Consider the following 26,620-nt stretch of genomic DNA (forward strand, 5'->3'; position numbering starts at 1 on the left):
AGCCTTTGCCTTGATGACAGCTTTGCACACTCTTGGCATTCTCTCAACCAGCTTCACCTGGAATGCTTTTCCAACATACTTGAAGGAGTTCCCACATATGCTGAGCATTTGTTGGCTGCTTTTCCTTCACGCTGTGGTCCAACTCATCCCAAACCATCTCAACTGAGTTGAAGTCAGGTAATTGTGGAGGCCAGGTCATCTGATGCAGCACTCCATCACTCTCCTTCTTGGTAAAATAGCCCTGATACAACCTGGAGGTGTGTTGGGTCATCGTCCTGTTGAAAAACAAATGATCGTCCCACTAAGCCCAAACCAGATGGGATGGCGTATCACTGCAGAATGCTGTGGTAGTCATGCTGGTTAAGTGTGCCTTGACTTCTAAATAAATCACAGACCGTGTCACCAGCAAACCATCACACCTCCTCCTCCATGCTTCAAGGTGGGAACCACACATGCAGAGATCATCCGTTCACCTACTCTGCATCTCACAAAGACACGGCGGTTGGAACCAAAAATCTAAAATTTGGACTCTTCAGACCGAAGGACAGATTTCCACCTGTTTAATGTCCATTGCTCGTGTATCTTGGCCCAAGCAAGTCTCTTATTATTGGTGTCCTTGTAGTGGTTTCTTTGAACAGTTGAGATGTCTGTTACTTGAACTCCGTGAAGCATTTATTTTGGATGCAATTTCTGAGGCTGGTAACTCTAATGATCTTATCCTCTGCAGCAGAGGTAACTCTGGGTCTTCCTTTCCTGTGGTGGTCCTCATGAGAGCCAGTTAACTCTAATGATCTTATCCTCTGTAGCGGAGGTAACTCTGGGTCTTCCTTTCCTGTGGTGGTCCTCATGAGAGTCAGTTAACTCTAATGATCTTATCCTCTGTAGCGGAGGTAACTCTGGGTCTTCCTTTCCTGTGGTGGTCCTCATGAGAGTCAGTTAACTCTAATGATCTTATCCTCTGTAGCGGAGGTAACTCTGGGTCTTCCTTTCCTGTGGTGGTCCTCATGAGAGTCAGTTAACTCTAATGAACTTATCCTCTGCAGCAGAGGTAACTCTGGGTCTTCCTTTCCTGTGGTGGTCCTCATGAGAGTCAGTTCCATCATAGCGCTTGATGGTTTTTGCGACTGCACTTGAAGAAACTTTCAAAGTTCTTGAAATGTTCTGCATTGACGGACCTTCATGTCTAAAAGTAATGATGTCGTTTCTCTTTGCTTATTTGAGCTGTTCTTGCCATAATATGGACTTGGTCTTTTACCAAAAAGGGCTATCTTCTGTATACCACCCCTACCTTTTCACAACACAACTGATTGGCTCAAACGCAAATGAACTTTTAACGAGGCACACCTGTTAATTGAAATGCCTTCCAGGTGACTACCTCATGAACTAGGGCTCCTGAGTGGCTCAGCAGTCTAAGACACAGCATCTCAATGCAAGATGCCTCACTACAGTCCTTGGTTCGAATCCAGGCTGTATCACATCCGGCCGTGATTGGGAGTCCCATAGGACAGCCACACAATTAGCCCAGCATCGGCCGGGGTGGGCCGTCATTGTAAATAAGAATCTGTACTTAACTGGCTTGCCTAGTTAAATGAAGGTTACACAATCTGGTTGAGAGAATGCCAAAGGGTGGCTACTTTGAAGTATCTCAAATATAAACTATATATTTTGATTTGTTTAACACTTTTTTGGTTACTATGTGTTATGTCATAGTTTTGATGTCTTCACTATTATTCTACAATGTAGAAAGTAGTAAAATAAAGAGAAACCCTTGAATGAGTCGGTGTGTCCAAACCTTTGACTGGTACTGTATATTTTCATGTTTAAATACATTTTTGTGAAGGACAAACTAAAACCAGATGAAGAATTTATTTTTTACCTTTATTTAACCAGGCAAGTCAGTTAAGAACAAATTCTTATTTTCAATGACGGCCTAGGAACAGTGGGTTAACTGCCTGTTCAGGGGCAGAACGACAGATTTGCACCTTGTCAGCTCGGGGGTTTGAACTTGCAACCTTCCGGTTACTAGTCCAACGCACAAACCACTAGGCTACCCTGCCTCCCCTCCACTCTAACCACTAGGCCACCCTGCCACCCCAACATGTAATGTAGATAATGGTAACTGTTCATAAAACCAGATGAAGTAATGTAGATAATGGAGCTGTTCATAATATATTCTCTGAGAACTACCACTCACCAAAATAAAAGCTGGACATTCGGGGAGAAATATAAAATTACAAGAACAATTTAGCATTATTGATATTGTTTATATTTGAGCAAAATAACACATTACCCATGGAGAAATGCATTGCATGAAATTCCTTTTAAAACTGTAAACATTTCTCTACATCACCAAGATGAGGCTTGATTTTTCTCTCTCATGCCAAAAGGTGGGCCTTTAAAATGTTCCTTCCCAGGGTGCACTATGGGTGACCGTTGGCTGTCTTTAGTCAGCCAGCAGACCGGCTGTCTTTTATTTAGTCAGCCAGCAGACCGGCTGTCTTTTATTTAGTCAGCCAGCAGACCGGCTGTCTTTATTTAGTCAGCCAGCAGACCGGCTGTCTTTTATTTAGTCAGCCAGCAGACCGGCTGTCTTTATTTAGTCAGCCAGCAGACCGGCTGTCTTTATTTAGTCAGCCAGCAGACCGGCTGTCTTTATTTAGTCAGCCCTCATAATCCTGTAAATGTAGGAGGATGATCCATTATGTGTATTTGACAACAGTTCCTCACTGTGAATTTTCCTTTTATGACTTTAAATGATGCTGTGGCATGTTATTTTTCCTTCACTAAGTTTGCAATGTTTTTGCCTTCTGTCATATTATTAGCTACTTTTCTGACCATTTACATATTTGATATGTCTGTGTGTTGAATAATAAATGGTTTATTCATTACAGGATCTCTCACTGGTCTTCATTTTGTATTTGACAGAACAATTCAAATGTACCATATTGTCCAAAACGCGTTTCTCAAGCAATCATAACTCATTACGATGTTGTATTCTCTCAAGTCTCCATAACTTGTATTAACCAACAACAGGATGAACCTGACCCCCCTCCCTCCCACCTCTTTATCACAACTGATGCAGGAACAGCCCTGGGCATCGAGATGTAGAATAATGGTACAGTGAACTGATTCTAGGTCATCTGATATCACAGGACAAACAGGTGTTGTTTCTGTAGCCTGAGTGCCGGTCTGTTTCTGCTGTCAGGTCAACCCCTTGGTCTGTTTCTGTCGTCAGGTCAACCCCCTGGTCTGTTTCTGTCGTCAGGCCAACCCCTTGTTCTGTTTCTGTCGTCAGGTCAACCCCTTGGTCTGTTTCTGTCGTCAGGCCAACCCCTTGGTCTGTTTCAGCCGTCAGGTCAACTCCTTGTTATGCCAATTGGCTTGACAATGACTGCAATGGAGTACTAGATCACACACAGATCTGGGACCAGGCTAGCTTTCCCTTAACTGTAAATATTTTTTTCCAAGTCTATTTTGGTCAGGGGGCATCTGCGCTGAATCAACTCTTTCAGATGAGCTGATGGTGCCATGACGGAGGGCGATGCAGGAGTGAGGTCAACTGTTTTCATCTTTCTGTCTCGGGAATAGGACACTCCCGACCTGTAAAACAACTAACCAAAAATCGAGCTGAGTACCAGCACCTCAAATGTTGTACTGCTTGAGCTCCTGTTCCTCTTAGAGAATATCAGCTCAACAGTGTTGTGGATCTCCTGCACCTAAATATAAAACAGTACCGGCACCGATTTCAGTCCAAGTCGAGCGCTGCCATTACCTTCTCCCTAATTTGAACCAATTCTGAAATGAAATGTTGGTTTGCAGGTCAGGAGTGTCCGTATAGCCTTTTCCGTTTGTCTCTGCAGCCGTCATGTTGAGGATATATGGATGAGTCTAAAATGGCGCCCTATTCCCTAATGGGCTCTGCTCAAACATACTTCACTGTATAGGGAACACGCTAGCATTTTGCCTGGAGCTTTTCTGTGGTGGAACCATCTAATGGATAGATCAGTGGAACAAGCCAATCAGAACCATCTAATGGATAGATCAGGGGAACAAGCCAATCAGAACCATCTAATGGATAGATCAGGGGAACAAGCCAACCAGAACCATCTAATGGATAGATCAGGGGAACAAGCCAATCAGAACCATCTAATGGATAGATCAGGGGAACAAGCCAATCAGAACCATCTAATGGATAGCTCAGGGGAACAAGCCAATCAGAACCATCTAATGGATAGCTCAGGGGAACAAGCCAATCAGAACCATCTAATGGATAGCTCAGGGGAACAAGCCAATCAGAACCATCTAATGGATAGATCAGGGGAACAAGCCAATCAGAACCATCTAATGGATAGATCAGGGGAACAAGCCAATCAGAACCATCTAATGGATAGATCAGGGGAACAAGCCAATCAGAACCATCTAATGGATAGCTCAGGGGAACAAGCCAATCAGAACCATCTAATGGATAGCTCAGGGGAACAAGCCAATCAGAACCATCTAATGGATAGATCAGGGGAACAAGCCAATCAGAACCATCTAATCCCTAAATAAACACCCAGTATATAGCACAAAGACATTGACTGTCCACTTCTGGAACTGTTTGATTCATAGTTTCTTGAATGATTTTGCAAACATCTAATTTTGCCCACTGCCCGCCTTTTTCCCCCTGCTCTCTCGCTCAGTGGTTCGGGTCAGAAGCCCTCTGCCCTCCCCTCCCAGCACCATAAATAATGTGGCATGGAGCTCAGGTCTTTTGTGTCCACACAGATTCTTTCTACTGCATGTTCCGCTGGGGGTAGGCAGAAACCAGGGCGTTTTATCAGAATAACACAGAGTCTTGTTGGGGCTCTGATAAAGGGCAGCATTGTATGGTAATAGTTTATATAAGACCATATGACTGCTGTGCTGCGCTGGGCTCTGCTACGGTGCAGGGTAGTGGCTAGTGTCGCGGGAATGATTAGCATTATACCAACGCATCGTGTTCACAAGCCAAGAGCCTTCTGATTCGATGATAAAATAAACACTTAATTTAACCCTTATTTGTACACATTTTGTGTACCACCACAGCTGAAGGTAAAATCCATCATATCTCTGATTCTCTTCATTAACCATTCGGATGATTAATTGTTGAGATTCCTGAGGAAAAGGAAAGAGATTCTGACTGTCTGAGGTGTTCTGGAGTTCTCTGAGAATTCTAGAATTCCAGACTAGATTCTAGAATGGTTCTGCAGAAAGAGAGTAGTTACTGATATGAAACATCAGTTCACTCGAATACAATAACTTCTCTTGGTTTGATCTGGGTGTATTTTATGATTGGTATAGTTTAAAGACTGTTTTGAGATTTGCTATATATTTCTTCAGTTACAGTAGAGGTCTTAGACAGTGTCTGTCTGAAGTTAGATGTAAGATTCTTCTAGTGAGATGGATGTTTTGAGTCGTTGCTTGGAGAATATATCTTGGCCTGTCTGTCTGGTGTAGCCGTGTCCGTCTGTCTGAAGGTCAGGTTACGGCCAGTCAGTATTAATACTTGTTGAATGGATCACATGTCTCCGTTATCGTTTCGCTATTGGCTATCAGAGCGTTACGTGGCGTGACGTTACGCCCGTGTTAGGCCATCGCCCCGAGGTTCTTAAAGCGCAGGCCAGGGATTGGCTGAGTCTTGTTTGCCGTTGCTGTGACCTGACCGTTCCAGCTCCATGGCCAGGCTACACCTGACGGTGGTGGTTTAAGGACCCGGTGCTGCCGCCACTGCCGGCGGAGACTGGTAGGACCAACAGCTCAGGGAGTACTGGGGCTGCTTTCTAAATCACAACCTATTCAGTGGACCCTGGTTGAAAGTAGTGCAATTTTCTAGGTGCAGACAAGGGTGTGTTAGGTTGGGGGGTTGTTGACTATATAGGAGGAAGGTTCTGTTTTAGTCCACATTAGTACGGTTTGAGAATGTTTTTCTGTCTGGTGCTTTAGTGATTTGAGCTCAAGCGTTTCGGGTGATTGTTGGTTGGATACATACAGTACACCTGTGGGGTTATTTAAGAACTCTCTCTTCCTCACTACAGGTTTGATTGATTGCCTTTATTATGACTCAGAGATTGTACAGTTTCAATGACTAAATCAATATGTTACCAACATGTGATGTACCTTGATGTCCCCTAATTCCTTCATTACATGTTTCCTTCATTACATGTTTCGCTTGTATTTATTTTACCTTTTATTTAACTAGGCAAGTCAGTTAAGAACAAATTCTTATTTTCAATGACGGCCTAGGAACAGTGGGTTAACTGCCTGTTCAGGGGCAGAACGACAGATTTGTACCTTGTCAGCTCGGGGATTTGAACTTGGAACCTTTCGGTTACTAGTCCAACGCTCTAACCACTAGGCTACCCTGCCGCCCCTCCACTCTAACCACTAGGCTACCCTGCCACCCCAGTGAGATGCATTGTCAACAAAGTTGTTTCCTAAGTCCTATATTCTTCTAAGGAACAGTTAGTCTCTTGAGTGTCAGCTTGACATTTCTCCTTTCCAGACTGGGCTTGAGAAAAGCTTTCAGAGCTGAAACATTAAACAGTCTAAACTATATCCCTTCTTGTTTCTCCTCTCCAGACCTGGAATCGAAAATGAACTGGGGGTCCTTTTACGCCGTAATCAGCGGCGTAAACAGGCATTCCACCGGCATCGGCCGCATCTGGCTGTCTGTCATCTTCATCTTCAGAATCCTGGTCCTCGTGGTGGCGGCCGAGTCGGTCTGGGGCGACGAGAAGTCTGGCTTCACCTGCAACACCCAGCAGCCCGGCTGCAACTCTGTCTGCTATGACCAGTTCTTTCCCATCTCACACATCCGCCTGTGGGCCTTGCAGCTCATCCTGGTGTCCACGCCTGCTCTCCTAGTGGCCATGCATGTAGCCCATCGCAGACACATCAACAAGAAGATCCTGAAGAAGTCCGGGCGCGGTTCCCCTAAGGAGCTGGAACAACTCAAGAACCAGAAGTTTGCGATCACAGGCGCCCTCTGGTGGACCTACATGATCAGTGTGCTGTTTAGGATCGTTCTGGAAGTCTGCTTCCTTTATATATTCTACTTGATCTACCCTGACTTCAAGATGTTCCGTCTGGTCAAGTGTGACTCGTACCCCTGCCCCAACACTGTGGACTGCTTCGTGTCGCGACCCACGGAGAAAACCATCTTCACCGTGTTCATGCTCTCCGTGTCGGGGGTGTGTGTTCTCCTCAACCTGGCCGAGGTGGCCTACCTGATTGGCAGAGCCTGTCTGAGGTGTATCCATGGTAACCAGGAAGAGACTAAGGTAGCATGGATCGGTCAAACTGTCCTCCTACAAACAGAATGAAATCAACCAGATGATCGCTGACCAGTCGAAGTTCAAGTTCAACATGGGAGCTAGGAAGACCTCTATGGAGAAGGGAGAGAGGTGTTCTGCTTTCTGATAGGCTGCCCTGGAAGGGAGAGCGGTGTTCTGCTTTCTGATAGGCTGCCCTGGAAGGGAGAGCGGTGTTCTGCTTTCTAATAGGCTGCCCTGGAAGGGAGAGAGGTGCTCTGCTTTCTAATAGGCTGCCCTCGAAGGGAGAGAGGTTCTCTGCTTACTAATAGGCTGCACTGGAAGGGAGAGAGGTGTTCTGCTTTCTGGAAGGGGAGAGGTGTTCTGATAGGCTGCCCTGGAAGGGAGAGAGGTGTTCTGCTTTCTGATAGGCTGCCCTGGAAGGGAGAGAGGTGCTCTGCTTACTAATAGGCTGCCCTGGAAGGGAGCGAGGTGTTCTGCTTTCTGATAGGCTGCCCTGGAAGGGAGAGAGGTGCTCTGCTTTCTAATAGGCTGCCCTGGAAGGGAGAGAGGTGCTCTGCTTTCTGATAGGCTGCCCTGGAAGGGAGAGAGGTGCTCTGCTTACTAATAGGCTGCCCTGGAAGGGAGAGAGGTGCTCTGCTTTCTAATAGGCTGCCCTGGAAGGGAAAGAGGTGCTCTGCTTTCTAATAGGCTGCCCTGGAGGGAGAGAGGTGCTCTGCTTTCTGATAGGCTGCCCTGGAGGGAGAGAGGTGCTCTGCTTTCTGGTAGGCTGCCCTGGAAGGGAGAGAGGGGCTCTGCTTTCTGATAGGCTTTCAAGTCCTAGTTCCCACTCCTTTTCACTGCTTCAAACTAAAGAACTAACCAGCTTGGAACCATACTGTAGAGAAATCCTCATACAACAGCTCCATCCAGTCATAATGCCAATCATCGTTTATTTCTTGCTCCATTTATTCTGGTGACTGGTGCTAGGTTCTGGTAGGATATGAAGAACAAACAGACCCAGACAGGGGGTATTGGATGGGCCCCCAAAAAATAAGCTAACCCGGACAAACTCGATGCTGGATTGGAGGGAGAATTTTGTTTCTGGATTGGAGGGAGAATTTTGTTTCATCGTGATCGACACAGCCACTGTTTTCTCACAACCTTGGGGCAGAAACTGGTGGATAAAGGAACATTTGTTTCAGCACATGACTTGACAAACCCATTGTATTGGAACTCACTGAGTCTCCCACGGCGGGGGGACTGCTCCCACGGCGGGGGGACTGCTCCCACGGCAAGAACGAATCACTCATTAAGACATTGAAGGTCTTTTTAATGGTGCACAGCAAACGATGGCACTTTACTACGTTGTTTTAGTACTATCAGCACCAAGAGGGTTAGCAGCAGCAGCGTGGAAAAATGGATTACTGACAACTTCCATTAACCAGTACAAAAGGATATGTTCATATCTCATATCCCACATTATAGTATTACAGTATATACTGCATCTCACACTATACTGTTATATGTTCATATCTCATATCCCACATTATACTGTTATGTTTATATCTCATATCCCACATTATAGTATTACAGTATATACTGCAGTACTGACGATTGAGGTTCTTTACACAACAACATCCTTAGCTGCAAAGTAAACCTTATTTATTGAGGTTATTGCTCACAACCAAAGGATTGATTGATGGATACACATCTTTGTTATTAATAGGCGTTGGTGTTTCTAGGCTCTCAGATGGTACTATATAGTCTCATGGTGTTTCTAGGCTCTCAGATGGTACTATATAGTCTCGTGGTGTTTCTAGGCTCTCTGATGGTACTATATAGTCTCGTGGTGTTTCTAGGCTCTCTGATGGTACTATATAGTCTCATGGTGTTTCTAGGCTCTCAGATGGTACTATATAGTCTCATGGTGTTTCTAGGCTCTCAGATGGTACTATATAGTCTCATGGTGTTTCTAGGCTCTCTGATGGTACTATATAGTCTCATGGTGTTTCTAGGCTCTCAGATGGTACTATATAGTCTCATGGTGTTTCTGGGCTCTGATGGTACTATATAGTCTCATGGTGTTTCTGGGCTCTCTGATGGTACTATATAGTCTCATGGTGTTTCTGGGCTCTCTGATGGTACTATATAGTCTCATGGTGTTTCTAGGCTCTCTGATGGTACTATATAGTCTCATGGTGTTTCTAGGCTCTCAGATGGTACTATATAGTCTCATGGTGTTTCTAGGCTCTCAGATGGTACTATATAGTCTCATGGTGTTTAAAAAGCTCTGACATGTTAATCACAGGCTTCAACACATTCTTGTGGATCTGTCCAGAAATTGTGGCATTGTTGACAAGTCACATGATGTGCAGTGGAACCTATGAAGAGGCAAGAATGAATTATTTCAGGCTTGGGCGTTGCCAGGCAAAGTAGATTAACCAATAACCTCCTGGTTTTTGATTGGTTGAAAACAGGCTGTTGCCATTTTATATTTACCTACAGTCATTTTATTTGCATAATATAATTTATTTTCATATTTAATGTAGGAAAGTTATTGTACTGTAATATAATACTACTCCATCTCTCTCTCTTCCAGTTCGTCAGTTTACAATTGACACATTGTTGTACAGTAAAATGATAATGATAATGAATTGAACCTGTGCTTGTCATTCAGCTGTACAACAGCTCTTTATTTCTGCTTTAGTATTAATGTCCGTCTCCCGTAGGTAAACAATCCAAGTGTGTGGTATACTTTCCTAAAATGTCCTTGTTTCCAGAACTCCTAGTTGGATGATTATGGATTTCCTGCTTTTTTTGGGGGGGGTTTGCAACCTTAATCCAGTCCATGGTGTATATAAAGACAGGTTGTAACAGTGTATATGTATATATTATTGGAATAAAATACATAATGATTTGAACAACTCAAATGTGTTGACATGTTTTATAATGTTGACTGACCCAAAGTGTCAGTGGCGGTATGTTATAGTTCCAAACCTCTGGTTTCACGGCTCAGTGTGCAGTAAATCCATGTTGATTCCTTCTGTTCTACTCCTGTCATTGGTGACTTCAGGACCTAAACGGCTGCTCTTCTCCAAAGCTTTGTCCCAAATGGCACCCTGTTCCAAATGTAGTGCACTGCTTTTGACCAGGAGGCTCATTAGGGCTCTAGTCAAAAGTTGTGCACTCTGCAGGGACTAGGGTGACATTTGGGACACAATCTTAGTCATTCCCCCCTCCACCACAGTGATAGAGACACCATCTCCCTCTATTTAGCAATGAGTTGGTCTTGGCTAGCAGCAGCGGTGTTCAGCTGGTTGGGAGGGAGAGAGGAACTCTAGGAGGGGAGAGAGGGTCGGAGAGGAACTCTAGGAGGGGAGAGGGGGTCGGAGAGGAACTCGAGGAGGGAAGACAGGGAAGACAGGGAGAGTCGGAGAGGAACTCAAGGAGGTTAGACTGGGAGAGCGGGTCGGAGAGGAACTCAAGGAGGGAAGACAGGGAGAAGCAATGACTGACTGAAGAGTGAAAACAGGAGTGTGTTGGTGTGTCCCGTAGTGTGGAATGGTCTTGTGGCCAGCGGTGGGCTGGTCTGGTGTTTCCTGTTAATTCAAGGGCATTGCTGGGGCCTGGAGAGGAATGCCACAGAGGCCTCACTGGGTTGGAGAGGGACTGAGGAGGGAGAGACGCAGGAGGAGGAGCCACATGGTCCCAGTACCACAGGGAGCTACTCTTCTGGGGACAGTTGACTGACAAGGTAGACCCTTCCATATTCTACTTTGTGTTTCAGTCTAACACTCATTTCATGACCCCAATGACGTTGCTGTGGCAGTTTGGAACTCAGTGAGTTGCATTTGAGGACAGAATTTTTATGCGCTACACACTTCAGCGGTCCCGTTCTGCGAGCTTGTTTGGCCTACCACTTCACGGCTGAGCCGTTGTTGCTCCTAGACGTTTCCACTTACAGTTGACTGGTGCAGCTCGAGCAGAGCAGAAATTTGACGAACTGACTTGTTGGAAAGGTAGCATCTTATGACATTGAGAGTCACTGAGCTCTTCAGTAAGGCCATTCTACTGCCAATGTTTGTCTATGGAGATTGCATCATGTGCTTGATTTTATACACCTGTCAGCAACGGGTGTGGCTTAAATAGCAGAATCCGCTAATTTGAAGGGGTCTCCACATACTGCTGTGTGTATATTGTGAATCATTCTGGGGGGAAAATACCTGTATGCCTATGGATGTGTAGCTAGCTATCGAGCCGATCTGTGTCTTGACCCAAACGTTTGGTATTCATTAGTTCAGAACCGAGCTATGAACCTCAGCTATCATAGCCAGTTGTATCAACTTCAAAACAGTCTGAATGACATTAATGAAGCCTATGAATTGAGTAGAATATAATATAACTTTGTGCCAAGGATGCAAGTCGTGGCCAAAATACTAACTAATAGACTAGAAACAATATTTAACTAGTTAAACGGCTGATTTGTAATTGTTTTATACAGATATAATTTAAGGATGCAAGTCCTATATACATGTAGTTATTACCATGCACGAGATCCCCACATTGTGGCCTGTACATTGAATATATTCACTGATCATGTACTCTACCTTGGCAAATAAAGGTGCAGTTTAGGTATGAATGTCTTTGAGATTATTTTTCAGTCATATCCAATACCAGGAGTATCAAACTCCAGTCTTTGAATGACTCTGTGTCTGCATGTATGTATTACAATTATACACTTCAACAGTGTTTACCAGTCCTGCTCCTGGGACATCAATGGTTACACATTGTAACTAACAGACTAGAAACAGGATTGAACTCGTTAAACGGCTGATTTGTCATTGTTTTATACAGATATAATTGAAACAGTACACTACACTTCCTATGCATGTAAATACCCTAAAACCAGTTCATCTCAATATCTAATTCCCTTCATCTGCATTGATCTGATAAACACAGGATAGCTGGAGTATTTCATCAAATGAGACTTAATGTCAACCAGTAGAGAATGTAAAATGCTTTATTGAAATAAGCTCATTATCCAAGTGTTATAAATACAAGTTGGATCTGTACTTCATTATAAAACAGAGGAAGAAAGAGGTGTAAAAAGACCAAAGGAAAGAGGTCAAACATAGGAGCAGGGAAGGCAGCATATGATTAATGAATCACAGTGCTACCTAAATATTCTCAGTTCATCACAATTACAGCAAAGTTTGTTTGTCACCAGAGCGTTTTAGAGGATATTACTACTGAACTATGTACCCATTTAATAACCAGACCTTCATACACACTTGCTCTGCTGAATTCTTGATGGACACTCGAAAATGTACCGCTAATATTTAAGTTAATGTTAGCTACTTCTGTGGTTTGAGACTGCTAGCTAACAGTAAACGGACAAGGAGTATGCCAAACCACCCCTATCCATGAATCTGTAGTGACGTCGCGTGCGCGAGCGTCGCAAAATACATTTAGAAATCCATGTTATTCAATTATTGCACCCACACTGCTCGCGCGCGCCAACGAGCGTCTGCGACGCCAACGGCTAAGATAGAACTCATTCCTATTTCTGACGCAGATCGCGCTGAAAGTCCTGCCTCTCCCATCGCCTCATTGGTTTATGGAAGCAGGTACCCACGTGTCATCTCCTCATTGGTTATACCCACGTGGGTGAATGAAAGACTAACTTTTTTTGCTGGTAGTCGTGGTAATACAATGAAAGTTTTGATGCGATCACCATAAACGATAAAAGCCTGGAAGACGGAGAGATGACTACGATTCGGTTGACCGTTTTATGTGTGGATTAATTGTCGGAGTAGAGGACCTTGTGCATTTCAGGTAAAATAACAACTCAATGTTTATATCCCAGGACAAAACAGAACAGCAAGCTAGCTAAATAGCCATACATGTTTAATGCTTTTCTACCTGTCCCCAAATTGATGTCATTGGTTCCGTTTGTTTTGATATTTTAACCTGCGTGTGTCGTGATCGCGTTTGGTGTGGGGGGGACAAAATAAATGCATGATGACGCACGCGAGCAGCCGGTTTGGGTTCCGTGTAATCTGTTCCAGTTATCTTGGGTTTGACGAGTCGCTAACTAACCTGCACCGAGGTTGACTGTACACCAACCTGTCCTTTTAGATAGCAGTCCCCTGGGGGTCAGTGTTGTCTGTGTCCTCAGGGGCAGACAAATGAGGGTTGTGTTGATGTTGTGTGTCCCAGGTGTAGGCTGACAGAGCGGTCAAGGGCTGTGTGGTTGTATTGAGGTTTTGTCCCAAGGTCAAATCAAAGGTTATTGGTCGCCTAAACAGTTTAGCAGATGTTATAGCGGGGCTGCGAAATGCTTATGTTACAGCGCCTAACAATGCATTAAAATGGCAAACTGGCACACAAATAATCCATTAAAAAAATAAATGTCAGAAAGAATCTAATTAACAACTCAAATAACACTAACAGTAATCCATATGTATCTACACAATATATACTATGAATGATATGTACAGCAGATATACTAATAATGGCAGGTAGCCTAGTGGTTAGAGCGTTGGACTAGTAACTGAAAGGTTGCTGGATCGAATCCCTGAGCTGACAAGGTACAAATCTGTTGTTCTGCCCCTGAACAAGGCAGTTAACCCACTGTTCCTAGGCCGTCATTGAACAACAGCAAAGGACCTTGTGAAGATGCTGTAGGACACAGGTACAAAAGTATCTATAATCACAGTAAAACGAGTCCTATATCGACATAACCTGAAAGGACGCTCAGCAAGGAAGAAGCCACTGCTCCAAAACCACCATAAAAAAGCCAGACTATGGTTTGCAACTGCACATGGGGACAAAGATAGTACTTTTTGGAGAAATGTCCTCTGGTCTGATGAAACAAAAATATAACTGTTTGGCCATAATGAGGCTTGCAAGCCGAAGAACACCATCCCAGCCGTGAAGCACTGGGGTGGCAGCATCATGTTGTGGGGGTGCTTTGCTGCAGGAGGGACTGGTGCACCTCACAAAATAGATGGCATCATGAGGGTGGAAAATTCATATATTGAAGCAACCTCATAAGACATCAGTCAGGAAGTTAAAGCTTGGTCGCAAATGGGTCTTCCAAATGGACAATGACCCCAAGGATACTTCCAAAGTTGTGGCAAAATGGCTTAAGGACAGCAAAGTCAAGGTATTGGAGTGGCCAACACAAAGCCCTGACCTCAATCCTAGAGAATATTTGTGGGCAGAACTGAAAAGGCGTGTGTGAGCAAGGAGGCCTACAAACCTGACTCAGTTACATCAGCCCTGTCAGGAGGAACAGGCTAAAATTCACCTAACTTATTGTGGGAAGCTTGTGGAAGGCTACCTGAAGCTTTTGGCCCAAGTTACACTCAATTAGCATTGCCTATAAATTGTTTATGTAAACTTCTGACCCACTGGGAATGTGATGAAAGAAATAAGAGCTGAAATAAATCATTCCCTCTTATTATTCTGACATTTCACATTCTTAAAATAAACTGGTGATCCTAACTGACCTAAGACTTTTTACTAAGATTAAATGTCAGGAATTGTGAAAAAAATGAGTTTAAATGTATTTGGCTAAAGTGTATGTAAACTTCAACTGTATGTATGGGGGACAGAGGTCATGAAAAAAATGGTCAACCCCTTCTATTTAACACAAGAGTCCATATAACTTACTATATTGAACAAAATCAACATGCAACAATTTCTAATATTTTACTGAGAAAGAAAATCAGTCAATTTAAATGAATTAATTAGGCCCTAATCCATGGATTTCACAGTCATGGGTGGACCTGGGAGGGTTTAGGCCCTCCACCAACCAAAGAGGATCTGCAGAGAAGAATGGGAGAAACTCCCCAAATACAGGTGTGCCAAGCTTGTAGCGTCATATCCAAGAAGACCAGAGGCTGTAATCGCTGCCAAAGGTGTTTCAACAAAGTACTGAGTAAAGGGTCTGAATACTAAATGTACTTGTGATTTTTCAGTTTTGTATTTTTTTATGAATTAGCAAAAATGTCTAAACCTGTTTTTGCTTAGTAATTATGTGTAGATTGATGAGGGGGGACTTTAAAAAAATCTATTTTAGAGTAAGGCTGTAATGTGTTAAGAGTCCAGGGGTCTGAATTATTTCCGAATGCCCTGTAGGCCAGCGGTCTGGATATAACAGGAAGTAACGGACATACACTCTATGAGGTTGTTCTGCAGCGGTGTGCCGGTGAGCACCACTCTCCTTCGGGTCTTGATGGAGTTCATGGCTTTAGAGATGGCCGACACCTCGTTCTTCAAGATGTGGCCCTCATCACAGATCACAAAGTCTGGGCCTGGGGAGGGAGACAACACAGAGCAGAGAGTTGAGAAGAAACTGGATACAAGAAATAACTGTGTGTGTGTGTCCTCTACCTACCTGGGTCAACCAGGGTCTTCTGGAAGGTCTCTTTGAGTTTCTTGCTCTTGATGTTTCTACCCTGTGTGAGGTTACGGTACATCTCATAGCCAATGATCATGATTCCTCCATCCTCCTGCCACTGCTGCAGAGCAGACGCTCTCTCCTGAGGACGCTTCACCGTGGCCAGCTCCGTCACCTAGTGACACAGAGCGTAAAGACACACAGACAGCGTAAAGACACACAGACAGCGTAAAGACACACAGACAGCGTAAAGACACACAGACAGCGTAAAGACACACAGACAGACAGCGTAAAGACACACAGACAGCGTAAAGACACACAGACAGCGTAAAGACAGCGTAAAGACACACAGACAGCGTAAAGACAGCGTATAGACACACAGACAGCGTAAAGACACACAGACAGCGTAAAGACACACAGACAGCGTAAAGACACACAGACAGCGTAAAGACACACAGACAGCGTAAAGACACACAGACAGCGTAAAGACACACAGACAGCGTAAAGACACACAGACAGCGTATAGACACACAGACAGCGTAAAGACACACAGACAGCGTAAAGACACACAGACAGCGTAAAGACACACAGACAGCGTAAAGACACACAGACAGCGTAAAGACAGCAGCGTAAAGACAGCGTATAGACACACAGACAGCGTAAAGACACACAGACAGCGTATAGACACACAGACAGCGTAAAGACACACAGACAGCGTATAGACACACAGACAGCGTAAAGACACACAGACAGCGTAAAGACACACAGACAGCGTAAAGACAGCGTATAGACACACAGACAGCGTAAAGACACACAGACAGCGTAAAGACACACAGACAGCGTAAAGACACACACAGGTATATCAGAGTAAGTGTGTACCTCTAAACTCTCCTTGTCCTTGAAGCCGTACTGCCACTTCTCAAACTCATTGAGCCAGTTGAGAACGGTGTTGAGAGGACAGACGATCAGAGCCGTGGAGAAGTCTAACTTTTCACACAGCAGTAGTGTGTGGAGTAGGGTTACCACCTAGTGATATAGACAGGGTTAGATACAGTATAGATATATACACATAGAGAGAGAAGTCTAACTTGTCACACAGCAGTAGTGTAGAGTAGGGTTACCACCTAGTGGTCAAAGTACGTAATGAGGGTCAGATGAGATAAATGGTTGGGATTGGAGGGAAACATTATGCTCCTCCCACAACCCAGAAACATCCCGTTCTATAGGAAGTCTACCGGCCAGGGACCCCAGCAGTCTACCGGCCAGGGACCCCAGCAGTCTACCGGCCAGAGACCCCAGCAGTCTACCGGCCAGAGACCCCAGCAGTCTACCGGCCAGAGACCCCAGCAGTCTACCGGAGACCCCAGAGACCCCAGCAGTCTACCGGCCAGAGACCCCAGCAGTCTACCGGCCAGAGACCCCAATCTACCAGAGTCTACCGGCCAGAGACCCCAGTCTACCGGCCAGAGACCCCAGTCTACCGGCCAGAAAAACAAGTAAAGGAATGAGTGGTACAGACCTGCAGTGTTTTTCCCAGACCCATACAGTGAGTGGTACAGACCTGCAATGTTTTGGTCCTAAGTGGTACCAAGAACGAGATTAGAACCTTGTCAAAGAGAGCAAACTGAACGATAATTTATAGCTAATGCTGTCTGGCTATGGGACACTCCTCTCTCAAGTAAGGTCTTCCTTTGCAATGTTCCTGAGATCTGTGTTTTGTCATGTGAGTTGAGATGGGTGTGTCTTGGCTATAAATTATACTAAGAACTGTTTTGTAAGCACTCTCAGAGAATTCATTTATAGACACTGAATTGATCTGAGAGTCAAACAGGGCTATGTTGAAGCTCATATATAATTAAAGTTGGACTTTATGATATAACTCTTGACTTATGTGTGCTTTGCTCTCTCAATGTTTAGTAATACAGGAAATTACCACGACACAGGTAAAGGGATGAGTGGTACAGACCTGCAGTGTTTTTCCCAGGCCCATACAGTGAGCCAGGATACATCCAGAACCAGAGTTCTTGTTGGTTTTCTTCACCGACTCACAACAGCAGTCCCACATGAACTGGACCCCTAGAGAGACAGAAAGCTCAGACTACAGAAATCCTACCATTGTTGGCAGCACTGAACCCATGAAGCATGGCATTGACTTGATAAGTGAGTAAAAGACGAACACCCTTGTTTTCACCATAAACAATCAACATGATTAAAGACAAACATTGATACTACTACTAACTATTACTACTGTTACTACTGTTACTACTACTACTGTTACTACAACTGCTACCACTACTGTTGCTACTACTACTACTGTTACTACTACTACTACTGTTACTACTGTTACTACTACTACTGTTACTACAACTGCTACCACTACTGTTGCTACTACTACTACTGCTACTACTGTTACTACTACTACTACTGTTACTACTACTGTTACTACTACTACTACTACTGTTACTACTACTACTACTACTGTTACTACTACTGTTATTGCTACTATTACTGTTACTACTACTGTTACTACTACTACTGTTACTACTACTACTACTACTGTTACTACTACTACTACTGCTATTGCTACTATTACTACTACTGTTACTTTTACTACTACTGCTACTACTTCACCAAGGGCTCTACTACTACTACTACTACTACTACTTCACCAAGGGCTCTACTACTACTGCTACTCCTACTATTGTTACAACTACTACTGCTACTTCACCATGGGCTCTACTACTACTACTACTCCTACTATTCCACCTTCACCATGGCCTCTACTACTACTACTACTACTACTGTTACTACTACTACTACTACTACTACTACTACTACTACTACTCTTCCACCTTCACCATGGGCTTTACTACTACAACAACATGTCTCTCACCGTCGACCTGGTGTGGTTTGAGCTTAGTGACCAGATTGCGGTGAACCTGCACCATGGGCTCCTTGGTCTCCTCGTCTTCATCCAGCACCAGCTTGGTTGTGATTGGACAAGCCACAGCGGACGCCTCCTCCACCACTAGTACCTGGTCGGGAGGGACATGTAGAGTCTAGTCTAAAAGCATTACAGTCTGCACATACAAATACATACATTTATTCTGCTGGTTGGGACAGGTTATGTTCCTAGGAGTATAGGGCAGCTGGGAGACTGTTCTGCTGGTTGGGACAGGTTATGTTCCAAGGAGTTTAGGGCAGCTGAGAGACTGTTCTGCTGGTTGGGACAGGTTATGTTCCAAGGAGTTTAGGGCAGCTGAGAGACTGCTGCTGGTTGGGACAGGTTGTGTTCCTAGGAGTATAGGGCAGCTGAGAGACTGTTCTGCTGGTTGGGACAGGTTGTGTTCCTAGGAGTTTAGGGCAGCTGAGAGACTGTTCTGCTGGTTGGGGCAGGTTGTGTTCCTAGGAGTTTAGGACAGCTGAGAGACTGTTCTGCTGGTTGGGACAGGTTGTGTTCCTAGGAGTATAGGGCAGCTGAGAGACTGTTCTGCTGGTTGGGACAGGTTGTGTTCCTAGGAGTATAGGGCAGCTGAGAGACTGTTCTGCTGGTTGGGACAGGTTGTGTTCCTAGGAGTTTAGGGCAGCTGAGAGACTGTTCTGCTGGTTGGGACAGGTTGTGTTCCTAGGAGTATAGGGCAGCTGAGAGACTGTTCTGCTGGTTGGGACAGGTTGTGTTCCTAGGAGTTTAGGGCAGCTGATCTTCTAGTCCACAAGCATTCAAACCTTAATACTAAGGAAATGCTAAGCGACTTCCACTCTATTCAAAGAGCCCATTCAGTACATGTATGTGATCACCGTGGAAACATGGCATAGCTGGTACCATGCTCTTATCTGAACCACAATGGACCACACATCCATCTGGCTCCTTAGCGAACCATCGGGCAGAAGGAGTAGTTGACTTATTGATAGACTGAGTCTATCTTCATTTCCATCCCATTAGCAGATGCCATGACAACAGCGTACACACAGTTGACTTTTACCTCCCTGAGTTTCTCCCTGAGCTGTTCCCTCTCAGCGATGCGTCTCCTCCTCTCCTCCTTCTCCTTCAGGGCATCCCTCGTTTCCGTCCTCAGCTCGTAGCACTTGAGGATTTTTCTGATCTTCTTCCTCTGTCCTTTAGGAGTGTCTCCATCCTCCTTCCCCGAGCCGTCCTCTCCTGACCCACTCTGGAGGAGAGAATGAGGGTTAACCTCTCAACTTCAACCCCCAGGGGTCAACTGACCAATCCAATCACACATTGTGACCTATGATGTGGTAACAATCAAACATCGACAAATCAATGAATTCCAGACCAAATTCACAAATATAGAATTGTTTAGGAGTAAGGAGAAAATCCTCTCCTTCCCTATTTATTTTATTTGACCTTTATTTAACTAGGCAAGTCAGTTAAGAACAAATTCCTATTTTCAATGACAGCCTAGGAACAGTGGGTTAACTGCCTGTTCAGGGGCAGATTTGTACCTTGTCAGCTCAGAGGTTTGAACTTGCAACCTTCCGGTTACTAGTCCAACACTCTAACCACTAGGCTACCCTGTCACTCTAACCACTAGGCTACCCTGCCTCCCCTCCACTCTAACCACAAGGCTACCCTGCCTCCCCTCCACTCTAACCACAAGGCTACCCTGCCTCCCCTCCACTCTAACCACTAGGCTACCCTGCCTCCCCTCCACTCTAACCACTAGGCTAACCTGCCTCCTTATACCTTGTCGTCGGATGAAGAATCCTGGGCCTTGATGCGGCGCCGTTTCTTCTTCTGAGCGTAGCTCCTCTCCTCCTTCTTCTTCTTCACGGAGGAGCGCGTGGTCCTCCTGTGTCTACTGCCTTCCTTTTCAGACTCTGACTCCTCTGACGACAATTCCTTCTCACTGATCTCCTCACTAACTCCTGACTCACTGCTGCTAGCTGACTCCTTAAAGTCTGAGTCTGCTGAGTCATCACTACCCACTGGAGAGGTGGAGGGAGGAAGAGAGAAGAGAAGACAGGGAGAGGTTAATTAACCTCTTGAAGCTAGGGGGCACCATTTTTATGTTTGGAAAAATAACGTTCCCAAAGTAAACGGCCTATTTCTCAGGAGCAGATGCTAGAATATGAATGTAATTGACAGATTAGGATAGAAAAAACACTAAAGTTTCCAAAACTGTCCAAATATTGTCTGTGAGTATAACAGAACTGATATTGCAGGTGAAACCCTGAGGAAAATCAAACCAGGAAATGGCTTCTATTTTGAAAATTCCATGTTAAATAGCCTGCCTTTGCTCCATTTTAAAGGGATATCAACCAGATTCCTTTTCCTATCGCTTCCTCGAGGTGTCAACAGTGTTTAGTTTCAGGCTTGTATTTTGAAAAATTTGCGAGAAAGATAACATCGCTTCATTGTATGGCTGGTGCCAGACAAACGGAGGTATTTTGGATGTAAAAATAATCTTTATGGAACAAGAGGAACATTTATTGTGTAACTGGGCGTCTCTTGAGTGAAAACATCCGAAGATCAAAGGTAAACGATTAATTTGATTGCTTTTCTGATTTTCGTGACCAAGCTAGGTGTTCATAATGTTTCGTCGAGCGATCGATAAACTTACACAAACACTTGGATTGCTTTCGCTGTAAAGCATATTTTCAAAATCTGGCACAACAGGGGGATTAACAAAAGGCTAAACTGTGTTTTCCTATATTGCACTTGTGATTTCATGAATATAAATCTTTTTAGTAATATTATTTGAATGTGGCGCTATGCAATTCAGTGGTTGTTGATGACAATTATCCCGCTAAAGGTAGCGTCAAGAAGTTAACCTCTTACGTCGACCCGAGACGCAATCGCCCCATCTAGCCATCTGGAAATGCAAATGCGCTACGCTAATAGCACTCGTTAAAACTCAAACGTTCATTAAAACACACATGAAGGGTACTGAATTAAAGCTACACTCGTTGTGAATCTAGCCAACAAGTCAGATTATTAAAATGCTTTTCGGCGAAAGCATGAGAAGCTATTATCTGATAGCATGCAACACCCCGAAATACCCAAAGGGGACGTAAACAAAAGAATTCGCGTAGCCGGCGCTACACAAATAGCAGAAATAAAATATAAAACTTTCATTACCTTTGACGAGCTTCTTTGTTGGCACTCCTATATGTCCCATAAACATCACTATTGGGTCTTTTTTTCGATTAAATCGGTCCATATATACCCAAAATAGCCATCTATGGAAACTGTGTGATTCAGAAAAAAACAGTTTCAAAACGCTACGTCATTTTTTTTAAATTAAAAAAGTTGACGATAAACTTTCACAAAACACTTCGAAATACTTTTGTAATCCAACTTTAGGTATTAGTAAACGTTAATAATCTATCAAATTGATCACGGGGCGATGTGTATTCAATAGCTCCACGATTTCAAATCATCTTCCGAAATCTCTTCCAAAACTTCCTGTCGGAGACCGGATGGAAAGTGGTCTGTCTAACTCGTTTGACCAAGAAACAATGAAAAGGCAATTGACAAGACTGGCGACATCGTGCGGAAGCTGTAGGACTTGCAATCTCGGCCCCATTTAATTTCGTGCCCCTTAAACAATACATGCAAGTGGCGCATGGATATTTTTTCCAGTTTTCAGTGATCAGTTTTTCTTGCGCCTTTCGATGAAACAGACGCTCTGTTATAGTCAGAGCGGTGATTTAACCAGTTTTAGAAACGCGAGAGTGTTTTCTATCCACACATACTAATCATATGCATATACTATATTCCTGGCCTGAGTAGCAGGACGCCGAAATGTTGCGCGATTTTTAACAGAATGTTCGAAAAAGTAGGGGGTCGACTTAAGAGGTTGGGGAGTGGGCACGGGGAGAGGGAGAAGAGAAGACAGGGAGAGCGGAGAAGGAGAAAGAGGGGGATAGAGAGAAAGGATGGAGGTAGAGTTGATTGAAAACAGTCATCGGTTTGCAGAGTAGGACTTTCATTCTGTTCCATAGGTATTAATACACAGGCCTAGGCAGACCAGCTTAGAGACCAGGCCAGACAGCCCTCGTACCTTTCCGTCTGGTCCTCTTGGTCTCCTTCTTCTTCCCCTTGCTGGCTGGTTTCTCCTTCTCCTCTCCCGACTCCACTTCGTACAGCGTCAGTTTGTGGCGGAGCAGCCGGTGGCGACGCCCCACACTCGTCTTCACATCCACATCAGAGCCAGAGCCCCCTTCATCATCATCGTCGTCTGTTGAGGGGAACAAGCAGTTATTTCTACATCTAGTGGTGGAAAGAGGCACTGCAGAATCACTGTATCAACGAGTATGAAATGAAAAAGTGAATGTAGCTCACCCTCCTCCTGCTCCTCTCCTCTCTTCCCCTTCTTCTGTTCCTTCTCTTCTCTGTCCTCGTCAGAGCTCTCCTCTGCTCCTGAAGTGTAGTTAGCCTTGATCTGGGCCAGCATCATCTTGGCAATTCTATTGAGGAAGACATTTAAATCAATGTTATTTGTCACATGCTCCAAATACAACAGGTGTAGTAGACCTGAGTGAAATGCTGAATACAACAGGTGTAGTAGACCTTACAGTGAAATGCTGAATACAACAGGTGTAGTAGACCTTACAGTGAAATGCTGAATACAACAGGTGTAGTAGACCTTACAGTGAAATGCTGAATACAACAGGTAGTAGACCTTACAGTAGTAGACCTTACAGTGAAATGCTGAATACAACAGGTGTAGTAGACCTGAGTGAAATGCTGAATACAACAGGTGTAGTAGACCTTACAGTGAAATGCTGAATACAACAGGTGTAGTAGACCTTACAGTGAAATGCTGAATACAACAGGTGTAGTAGACCTTAGTTAAATGCTGAATACAACAGGTGTAGTAGACCTTAGTTAAATGCTGAATACAACAGGTGTAGTGAAATGCTTACTAACAAGCCCTTAACAAACAATGCAATTCTAGAAATAGAGTTAAGATATTTACTAAAAAAAACAATTCTAACAAGGCTGTATACAGGGGGTGCCGGTACCAAGTCAATATGCAGGGTGCAGGTTAGTTGATGTAATTTGTACCAGAAGGTAGGGGTAAAGTGTTTATTTATGCATAGATAATAAACAGTGTGTAGCAGCAGTGTAAATACAGCCTTTCAAAGCACTTCATGGCTACTGACGCGAGTGCTACAGGGCGGTAGTCATTTAGGCAGGTTACCCTCGCTTTCTTGGGCACTTGGACTATGGTGTAGCTACTTGAAACATGTAGGTATTACAGGCTTGGTCAAAAGTTGAAAATGTTAGTGAAGACACTTGCCAGTTGGTCAGCGCGTGCTCGGAGAACACGTTGTGGTAATCCGTCTGGCCCAGCAGCCTTGTGAATGTTGACCCATTTAAAGGTCTTGCTCAAATCGACTACGGAGAGCGTGATCACAGTCGGCTTCTGGTTGGGATATGTACGTACGGTCACTGTGGGGACGGCGTCGTCAATGTTCTTATTGATGAAGCCGATGACTGAGTTGGTATACTCCTCAATCCCATTGGATGAATCCTGGAAAACAGTCCTGTAGCGTAGCATTCGCGTCACCTGAACCGTAATGAGCGAGTCACTGGTACTTCCTGCTTTAGTTTTTGCTTGTAAGCAGGAATCAGCAAGATAGAATTATGGTCAGATTTGCCAAATGGAGGGCGGGGGAGAGCTTTGTATGTGGAGTAAAGATGGTCAAGAGTTTAAAGTACCCAGCCACCAGGAGTGCAGCATTTTCTTGTTTGCTTATGGCCTTATACAACTCGCTGAGTGCAGTCTTAGTGCCAGCATCGGTTTGTGGTGGTAAATAAACAGCTACGAAAAATATAGATAGTGTGGTCTACAGGTTATCATGAGGTACTCTACCTCAGGCGAGCAATACCTTGAGACTTCATTAATATTAGACATCTTGCACCAGCTGTTGACAAATACACACCACCCTCGTCTTGCCGGGCTTAGCTATTCTGTCCTGCCGATGCACGGAAAACCCAGCCAACTGTATATTATCCATCTCGTCGTTGAGCCACGACTCTGTGAAACATAAGATATTACCGTAATTGCTGGACTATTAAGCGCACCTGAATATAAACCGCACCCACTGAATTATTCAAAAATATGTATTTTGTACATAAATAAGCCACACATGTCTATAAGCCACAGGTGCCTACCGGTACATTGAAACAAATGGACTTTACACAGCCTTTAAACGAAACACGGCTTGTAACAAACATTAAACAGCAGCCTACCAGTAAAGCCATTGGTCACTATCTTCCTCCTGTGCACTGAAACCACTGAAGTCATCTCCTTCGGTGTCGGAGTTGAATAGCTTCAGAATTGCTTCATCCGATGTTAGATCGTTTTCATTGTCGCTCTCGTCACTTTCATCCGGAGGCAAATACCCCGCTGAGCTCATGCTGCCCCTTCAACACGCAGCAGTCCAGCCTTTCCAAACCCGTTGATGATAGTGGACTTTTTGACAATGCTCCACCCTGTCAGGACCCACTGGCAGACTTGACCATAAGTTGCTCTTCGCATAAGGATTTCTCCCCACTTGTCATCCAAGCCTCCCACTGAACACGGAGCGCCACCTTAAATGCACGATTTACACTGATGTCGAGTGGCTGCAAATACTTTGAGCCATCTGCTTGTCTTCCCTCTGAAAGGTTTGTTGTCTTTTTGCACTGAGTCAGTTCCTCACGCTGCTGTTTCCAACGTCTTATAATCGACTCATTAAGGCCAAGCTCCCATGCAGGAGCACTATTTCCTTTTCCAACAGGCAGATCGATCGCCTTCAACTTGAAAGCTGCATCATATGCAGTTCTCCGTGTCTTTGCCATGATGAGGGTGACAAAATTACTACCGTAATCAGAATGATGGGAAGTTTGAGCGTGCTCGATTTACGTCACATTATGTGACGGTGCTCAGTTTTTTGGCGGCGGCATGAATCTTGCGAAAGCGGGAAAAATCCACCCGCGTCATTGTATAAAACTGCGAGGTTCAAAGTGTGGGAATAAAGTAGCGGCTTATAGTCCGGAAATTACGGTACAGTTTTGAATGTCCCGTTGGTAGGCTAGTCTTGAACGGAGCTCATCCAGTTTATTCTCCAGTGATTACACGTTGGCCAATAGGAAGGATGGTAGAGGCGGATTACCCACTCGCAGACGAATTCTCACAAGGCACCCAGATCTTCACCCCCTGTACCTCCATCTTTTCTTAACACGAGGTACGAGGATTTGGAACCGTTCTCGGAGAAGCAGTATATCCTTTGCGTCGGACTCATTAAAAAGTCTTTGTCCAGTCGAGGAATGTAATCGCTGTTCTGATATCCAGAAGCTCTTTTCGATCATAAGAGAAATAAGTTACAATTTGAAAAAACACAACTGGTTAGGAGCCCGTAAAACAGCAGTCATCCCGTAAGTAAGTAAAGGAAATAAGAAAAAGGATTGAAGGACGTTCGTCAGCTGGTTGAGAAGCATGCAGTTCAGGACATATTTGGTTTGTCTTGAATGAAAATACTTTTAAATACCTGTTCTCAGGCTCATCATCATCGTCCTCCTCATCGTCCATCTGAGAAGCGTCATGGTTACCTTCATCTCCTTCAGACACACAGAGAAGGGTCAGGCGTTAGAGACCGTGTTTTCCCATAAGAGACGGACATCAGTTAATCAGCTACATTTTCCACTTCAGATAAACTAGGATACTTTTCATTTAAAAGTCTTAGTTTGCCAGTCTGTTAGACCGTCTCCTGCTATATAGAATAATATGCATCTGCTAGCCATCTATTGATAGGATAGTCCTGTCCGTCACAAAGCGAGAGATGACACGTCCCGCCCACGGTAACACGTCACGTCCCGCCCCCGGTAACACGTCCCGCCCCCAGGTACAATTTCTGCACACTGTCTTGCAGTTTAATTTCCTTACAGAGCATGCTGGTGAATTAGAATGTAACGTAAATGGTCATG

General features: G+C 44.4%; 1 protein-coding gene and 1 pseudogene across 11 annotated transcripts in view; one reads left to right on the forward strand and one right to left on the reverse strand.

Moving 5' to 3' along the window:
- The first annotated feature begins 5,673 nt into the window (after window positions 1–5,673).
- LOC112232728 lies at window positions 5,674–9,400 on the forward strand (annotated as a pseudogene).
- Window positions 9,401–15,334: 5,934 nt separating this feature from the next.
- LOC112232729 (transcriptional regulator ATRX) overlaps window positions 15,335–26,620 on the reverse strand; it is a 31,725-nt gene continuing 20,439 nt past the window's right edge. For 5 of the 11 annotated variants that reach the window (XM_042326168.1, XM_042326166.1, XM_042326165.1 and 2 more), the window contains 10 exons: window positions 26,185–26,254; window positions 22,988–23,112; window positions 22,707–22,883; window positions 20,387–20,628; window positions 19,665–19,850; window positions 18,575–18,740; window positions 17,648–17,757; window positions 16,561–16,707; window positions 15,679–15,856; window positions 15,335–15,595 (listed from right to left, as the gene is read on the reverse strand). In XM_042326168.1, coding sequence (XP_042182102.1) covers window positions 15,399–15,595; window positions 15,679–15,856; window positions 16,561–16,707; window positions 17,648–17,757; window positions 18,575–18,740; window positions 19,665–19,850; window positions 20,387–20,628; window positions 22,707–22,883; window positions 22,988–23,112; window positions 26,185–26,254 — 1,598 coding nt within the window. In that variant the 3' untranslated portion in view covers window positions 15,335–15,398. Of the gene's footprint in view, window positions 15,596–15,678; window positions 15,857–16,560; window positions 17,758–18,574; window positions 18,741–19,664; window positions 19,851–20,386; window positions 20,629–22,706; window positions 22,884–22,987; window positions 23,113–26,184; window positions 26,255–26,620 lie in introns of those variants that run through there. The other 6 variants (XM_042326169.1, XR_006083966.1, XR_006083964.1 and 3 more) reach the window with 6 other exon arrangements.

The sequence above is a fragment of the Oncorhynchus tshawytscha genome, linkage group LG08, assembly GCF_018296145.1.
Source record: "Oncorhynchus tshawytscha isolate Ot180627B linkage group LG08, Otsh_v2.0, whole genome shotgun sequence".
In the NCBI taxonomy this organism is placed as follows: domain Eukaryota; kingdom Metazoa; phylum Chordata; class Actinopteri; order Salmoniformes; family Salmonidae; genus Oncorhynchus; species Oncorhynchus tshawytscha.